This window comes from Heterodontus francisci, chromosome 1 (assembly GCF_036365525.1).
Source record: "Heterodontus francisci isolate sHetFra1 chromosome 1, sHetFra1.hap1, whole genome shotgun sequence".
NCBI lineage: Eukaryota > Metazoa > Chordata > Chondrichthyes > Heterodontiformes > Heterodontidae > Heterodontus > Heterodontus francisci.
Genome location: NC_090371.1, coordinates 281,702,931 through 281,710,594, shown reverse-complemented (window position 1 = coordinate 281,710,594; position 7,664 = coordinate 281,702,931). Strand labels below are relative to the sequence as shown.

The 7,664-nt window shown below is 42.3% G+C and overlaps 1 protein-coding gene across 1 annotated transcript in view; it reads left to right on the top strand.

Annotated features, from left to right (window-relative positions):
- Nucleotides 1-1,874: 1,874 nt before the first annotated feature.
- tspan5a (tetraspanin 5a) overlaps nt 1,875-7,664 on the top strand; it is a 98,477-nt gene continuing 92,687 nt past the window's right edge. Inside the window, exon 1 of the mRNA XM_068046250.1 lies at nt 1,875-2,224. Within this exon, the coding sequence (XP_067902351.1) occupies nt 2,144-2,224 (81 nt within the window). The 5' untranslated portion in view covers nt 1,875-2,143. The remainder of the gene's footprint in view (nt 2,225-7,664) is intronic.

Below are 7,664 nucleotides of genomic sequence, written 5' to 3'. Positions count from 1 at the left end.
GGGAAGTGTTGAAATGGCAAACGACTGGAAGCTCGAGGTTATGCTTTCGGACTGAGCGGAGGTGTTCTGCAAAGCGGTCACCCAATCTGCGTTTGTTCTCCCCAATGTAGAGGAGACCACATTGTGAGCAGCGAATACAGTATACTACATTGAAAGAAGTACAAGTAAATCGCTGCTTCACCTGAAAGGAGTGTTTGGGGCCTTGGATAGTGTTTGTATTGACTTCTATCCCTGTATTTCTGACATGTGCTACAGTTGTGCGATGCATTGATTGGAGAGGAGAGTTTTAGCCATGAGGAAAAATTGGACAGGCTGGGATTGTTTTCTTTGGAACAGATGAGGCTGAGGGGAGATTTAAATCAGATGTACAAGATTGCGAGGGGACTAGATAGAGTGGATAGCAAGGATCTATTTGCCTTTTCAGAGTGGTCAATAACCAGGGGACAGAGATTTAAATTAATTGGCAGAAGGATTGGAAAGGAGTTCAGGAGAATATGTTTCACCCAGAGGGTGGTGGGGGTCTGGAACTCACTGGTTGATTGAGACAGAAAGCCTCGTCACATTTAAAAATACTTCACAGGGCTTTGGATCAAGAGCTGCAAAATGTGTTTAGGCTGAATAGCTCTTTTTTGGCTGACGAAACAGGATGGAGTGAATAGCTACCTTTTGTGCTGTAAATTTTCTATGTTTCCTTTGTTTCTGTGTCAGGAAAGCTGAAACAAAGTTTCCAGTAAAAACAAGCATCAGCAGATTTAACAGAACGCTGATGTGAATCCACTGTCCCAAAGATTTTGCCAGGAAACCCAGTCTTAGATGGCAAGTGATTGAATTTCTCCATGAACTGGGGCGGCACAGTGGCGCAGTGGTTAGCACCGCAGCCTCACAGCTCCAGGGACCCGGGTTCGATTCTGGATACTGCCTGTGCGGAGTTTGCAAGTTCTCCCTGTGTCTGCGTGGGTTTCCTCCGGGTGCTCCAGTTTCCTCCCACATGCCAAAGACTTGCAGGTTGATAGGTAAATTGGCCATTATAAATTGCCCCTAGTATAGGTAGGTGGTAGGGAAATATATAGGGACAGGTGGGGATGTGATAGGAATATGGGATTAGTGTAGGATTAGTATAAATGGGTGGTTGATGGTCGGCACAGACTTGGTGGGCCGAAGGGCCTGTTTCAGTGCTGTATCTCTAAACTAAACTAAACTGACTGAGACTATAGCCTCAACTGTAACACCTAGGGGAAAATCATATTCGACCCAACTCAGCCCGATCTCATTTTCCTTTATTTGTTGTTTCCACTTCTCTCTCATCTCTCCCTCCTTATTTATAGATCAATACAGCACGGAGTGCCATTTGGCCCATCGTACCTGGGCTGGCTCCTTGTAAGAGCAAATGGTTTAGTCCCATGCCCTCCCCCGCTCTTTCTCCATCACCCTGCAAATTTTTCGTTTTCAAGTATTTATCCAATTCCCTTTTGAAAGTTACTATTGAATCTGCTTCCACCGCCCTTTCAGACAGCGCATTCCACATCACAACAACTCACTGCATACAAAAAATTCTCATCTCCCTTCTGACTCTTTTCCCAATGATCTTAATTCTGTGTCCTCTAGTTAGCGACCCTCCTACCAATGGAAACAGTTTCTATTGACTCTATCAAAACACTTCATGATTTTGAATTTAACCCAAGTCACTGGCAGATCTCAATCATTCCCTTATTAATTCTCTATCCATTTCTCACTTCTTTCCATCACTTTGTTTCTCCCCCTCTCTTTCTATCACTCTTTCTCTCTCCCTCTTTATTTATACCACTTTGTTTCTCTCTTTATCTATCTCTCATTCCCTTCTTTCTTTGCTGCTTTCCCCCTCGCTCCCGGAAGTCCCGCCTTTGCTTATCCCGGAGCACCTCCTTATCCCGGGATTTTGCGCTGCTTCCTTGTCCCGGGATATGTGTTAAGCCGGAGCTCCGCCTGTGCAGTGTCCGCCGGGCGCTCCCTGTCGAGGCGGGAGGAGGTTCCCCCGCCGGACACATTGTAGCCGAGCCGGAGACACTTTGTATCCCGCGGCCTCCCTGCGCTGCCATCAGTCTCCGCCTGGCCGCCTTCAGCCTTCCGTCTTCCAGACAATTCTTCCTTCAATGAACAGCCCAAGATGTCAGGGAAACATTACAAAGGACCTGAAGTCAGCTGCTGCATCAAGTATTTCATATTCGGCTTTAATATTATATTCTGGGTGAGTAACACATACACACACAGCAACACCATAGGGGCAGGCTTGCTCTGACAGCTGTGCTTTGGGATGGGGGTGGGGTGGTTTAGAGAGAAGGATGCAGGATAAGCCAGCCTGGGAAACACTGTGGGAGGCAAAAGACAGATAGTAAAGATCCAGCAATTGTTCAGTGTCACAGAGAGATTATACAACAGAGGCTTTGTGTGTGTAGTGTATGAGAGAGAGAGGCCTGACAGCTGATGTAAATCATATACACTGGGTCTGCAGGAATTGTTTTTTTTAAAAAAAAGAAAGTTCTTAAACTATACCATAACAAAATGCATTTCAAGCAGACCTGGTACAGTATCATCTCCTATTTGTTTGGCTTGTATGCACAGGCCAAAAAGTGGCATTTTGTAATTTGCACAGGCTGCCTCTGGTAACCAGAGGACCCTGTCACAGCATTTTTGTAAATAAAAACTGGGCTTTTTTGTGTGTATTTACCTGGGTCAAGGTCTTTTAATTCTTTAAATGAATGAATTCAGTTCTTATCTATAAGATAAAGGTCAGTCCCTCAGTTGCAACATTATTAATATGGCAGTGATTTGCTGTTTTGCTGGTGTCAGTCTGAATATTAACCATATCCAATTTATTTGGTAATTTGTGTGTACGTATGCATTGCGTGTGTGTGTTAAATATAAATTGCCACTAATGCTGCTCATGGTAAGGCAGAAATGTGCTGTTTTATAAGTTCAGGAACTGTATTAAAATAAATTGTATGAGTGTAAAATAGCGTGTAGGTGTGTGCGCTGGAGTAATTGAAATGAATGTGGGTTCATATAGAGGTTAGGTTACAGTAAGAATCTAGTTCTTTCTGATTGGATCGGTTAAGAGTTTGCAGATGTGAAATTTCTTGGAAAGTTGCATCGGCAACACGAAGCATTTTAAGTCTGCTTTGTGTGTAGGAAAGAGTTGAGTGTAGGAAGGGAGAAAAGTATGTATTGCCATAATTTTAGGATTCATGGTTTTTTAAAAAAAAAATGTACTTTGCTCCATTTGTACCTAGCTTGAGGCTGTTTGTTTTGTTTTAATTTACTTGCCTGTGGCTTATTGCAGCTCTTGAGAAAATGGAAGTGAGGGGTTAGGGAATGTAGAATGGGGGAAGAATGGAACAAGGGAAGAATGGTCCAATAAATTGAGTAGAAAAAAATGCCTGTGGCTAAGAGTGATACATGCAAAACTGTTACAGAAAATGGTGTTTACTATGGGGAAGACTGTTCATCTAATGAATAGATATGAGCAGCTGCTTAAAAAGACATTAACTTCTCTGTTCAAAGTTATAATTTTTCAGTTCTAACTATCAGAAAATATTGAACAGACCAGGTGTCTTTTCTCTAGGAAAGAGAATGCTGAGGGGTGACCTGATAGAGGCCTTTAAGATTATGAAAGGGTTTGATAAAGTAGACAGATGTTTCCAAAATGAAGGGCCATAAATATAAGATAGACATCAATAAATCCAATAGGGAATTCAGGCAAAACTTATTTACCCAGAGAGTGGTGAGAATGTGGACCTTGCTACCACAGGGAGTGGTTGAGGTGAATAGTATCGATGCATTTAAGGGGAAGCTAGACACGTGTATGAGGGAGAATGGAATAGGAGGTTATGCAGATAGGGTGAGAAGAGGTTTGTGTTGGATGACCTGTAGCTGTGTACATTCTAGGTAATCCAAATATCCCAGAAACATCATGGATTCTGAAAATCCAGGAGAAGTCAGCTTAAAGAAACTGTTTTGTACTACAGCACTCCCTAATAATCCAGACTTGTTCAGTGGATTGTACTCTGGAGTAATAGTCTGGATTTAGTTTTCCCCTCCCTTCCCCCAATATAATTGAGCTGTGAGTTCTAACCAATGAAACTAGCCAATATTTATTTATAATTTAGCAAAACGTTGCCAAGAATTGTAATGTTTCCATACTATTTCTTTCCGTTTGTTTAAATAGTACCCTTAAAGTAGAAATATTTTGGTAAAGGTCGGGGTGGGAACTCTGAGTTCGTTATCTTACCCAATCAGCTAGGCCAGGCATTCTGTAATGCCTTTAACGCAACAACTACCAATACAAGAAACCATTAAAAGAAAAATAGAAAAAAAGTTATGGGCTAAATAACTTGCACTACTTTTTAAGAAATCATGAATACAGAATGCCTGGCATTGAATTTTAAGATAATTTATTACATTGGTCTTAATGTTCATGTTTCTGATGTCAGGAGGACAACAGTTAAATTATTGCAGTGTAACGTGCTGCCAGAAACCTACAGGGTTACAACTTTCTCCCCTGCAATGCAGCGTGTTAAGCCAGCAACACTGTACAAAACTCAATCTGGCAGGGTGGGTGCCATGCTCTATTTCTTTTTAAAAAGACCTTTGTTGCATTAGTGTAAAGAGCACTAACAAAGATGATGATGCTATTTGGGGGGGAATTAATTCCATGTACCAGGGATGAGGGACTTCAATTATGTGGGGGGGGGGAAAAGATTTGCATTTATATAGCGCTTATCTTGACCACTGACTTCTCAAAGTACTTGACAGCCAATGAAGTACTTCCTAAAGTGTAGTCACTGTTGTAATGTGGGATACGTGGCAGCCAATTTGTGCACAGCAAGATCCCACAACAGCAATGTGATAATGACCAGATAATTTTTTTCTGTGATGTTGGTTTGAGGGATAAATATTTGTCAGGACACTGGGGAGAACTTCCCTACTCATCTTCGAAATAGTGCTATGGGATCTTTGACATCCACCTGAGCAGGCAGCTCGGGCCTTGGTTTAACATCTCATCTGAAAGACGGCACCTCCAACAGTGCAGCACTCCCTCAGTACTACACTGGAGTGTTAGTCTTGATTTTTGTACTGAAGCCTGGAAGTGGAACTTGAGGGATAATTAATTGAGAGACTAGAGATGGTGGAATTGTTCTACTTTTGAGCAGTGAAGGTTAAGGGGAGATTTATTAGAGGTGTTCAAAATGATGAGAGATTTTGAGAGGTTAAATGGTTTCTATTGACAGTCGGTTATCAGATGACACGAATTTGAGGTAATTGGCAAAATAGGCCTATGCAAAGTCTTGGGATGTGTTGCTACACTAAAGATGGGGCAGTACCAAAGCAAGCTATTGTTACAAAAATAAAAGCAAAATACTGCGGATGCTGGAAATACTCAGCAGGTCTGGCAGCATCTGTGGAGAGAGAAGCAGAGTTAACGTTTCAGATTTGTGACCTTTCATCAGAAGTTACTGTTTTGGTCAAAATAAATTAAAATTATTTTGTAGTCTAAATTAAGCAATTTGAATAAAATAGCACTGGAGGCTGTTTTGATTGGAATTGGCAACTAATTCAAGGGAAGCAACTTAGAATTAGGGATAGACCATTTCTGTGAAAGAGGTGACACTGTTTAAAACAGCCCTTTGTAAAGCTCCAGGCACAGACAACTCAAACAGGACAAGCCAGCAAGTAAGGTCCCTGTTTCCTGAGCTTGGAGCAGTTGGGGGTGGTGGGAGTTACTGGATCTTGGGGGGCGGGGAACTTCCAAAAGCCTCAGGAGTTTGGACACACCTGGAGGAGTATGCCCTTTCGGATTTTCAGCTGCTCTTTGTAAAGCTGCAGAATAATAATGTTCCACTTAAGCTATTTCAATAATGCGGGGTCATTTGTACTCAACCATGTAACTACGTGGGCTGGATGTTGCTGTGCAAGAATTGTTGAGGCCATCAGTCCAGTGTATGGCTGCAGTAATTTTTTAAAAAGGCAAACGAGGTTGCCATACATTATCAAAGAGACAAAATACAAATCAGAAAAGGTAATGGTGCTATGTAAGTCACTGGCCAGATCCTATCAGAGTGCAAGATGTAGTTTTTGATTACCCTAGCATAGGAAGAATGGGAAGGAACTGCAAAGGGGCAACAAAGACTACATTGGGAGCCAAGGGAATGGAGGCAGAGGAAGTTCAGCTTATTCATCTTGGATAAGAAGTTTTCAGACTGCCAGGTAGAAGTTTTCAAACTTAAGAAGTTTGGCTCGGGTAAATTGTTTGCACTTGCTGGCACTGACTCAGCCAAGTGCTGCCTTGCATGGAATATTGGGGAGAAGGATCGAGACACGCTTTGCATGTGTGTTACGTTAATGAGGGCATTAATGTAATACAGGATGAACATGCGCTCATTAAAATCAGATTCAAATCTGTTGTACTCTCTGGTGCTGTGGCGACTGGGGTGGCAGCCCTGGAGCATGGGAAATTTGGCTGCTGTGATTTAACTATAACCACGGACAAGCACATGCCAGCTGCAAAAATCGTTGCAACAGGGCTGTCCCGGGGGAGGCAAAGGCAATAGTCCTGATTGAGGGCACATGTGATTGTAGCCTTAAGACTGGTGCGGATTCTTAAGTTGCTGCCTGCTTCACTGAAGGAGAGTTTAAAAGTAGGGTACATAACTTTAATATTAAGGTTAAACACAGGAATTCAGTCAGGATTATTTCACATGGAGTGTAATTATTATAGAATCATGCAGACCATTTGGCCCATCGTTCCTGTGCCAGCTCTTTTGAAAGAGTTATCCAATTAGTTCCACTTCCTTTACTCTTTCCACCCACAACCCTACATATTTTTACTTTTCAAGTATCTATCTGATGTAACAACTCAATTGATATTAATGAAGTAAGTTATCAGCGAAGACCATTGAAACAAAGAGTACAAATTGGTCCAACTTGGTATGTTTTTTCAAGAAGGAAGGAATTGAGGAATATATTGAGTGTGTCGAATGGCATTAGCCCAAAGGGTTGGGCTTGTTGAGCCAAAGTGCCATTTTCAGTTCCTCAAAATTTCTGTTGTACTTGATTGTATGGTATGGAGGTGGAATCTGTTAATACTTCTGGTTACTATTTCGGTATTTATAAGCATGAAATAGATGGGCAGGAACAGACCAGCTGGTCCATCAAGCCTGCCCCACACTCATGATCTTCAGCATATCATGACAACAGTCCTCTGCACCCCACCACATACATCTCCCAAACACACACTCCTCCTTCCCTCGTTCCTCCTTGGCACCTGCAGCTATCTAATCTCTGGGAAAGGCAGAAATTCCAGAGAAATCACCCAGGGGCAATTTGACCCTGAGACGAGCTTCCAACCACATGACCATGCAATCACTAAGTTTGCCTATTTTCACCTGTAACATTGCCCAACTCAGCCCCTGCCTCAACTCATCTGCTGCTGGAATCCTCATTCATGCCTTTGTTACCTCTCTGATTATTCCAATGTTTTCTTAGCTGGCCTCTCATCTTCCATCATTGAGCTCATACAAAGCTCTATTACGCATATCCTAAATCGCACCAATTCCTGTTCACCCATCACTCCTGTGTTCACTGATGTACCTGGGCTGCCAGTTAAGCAGCCTGAATTTTAAAATTCTCAT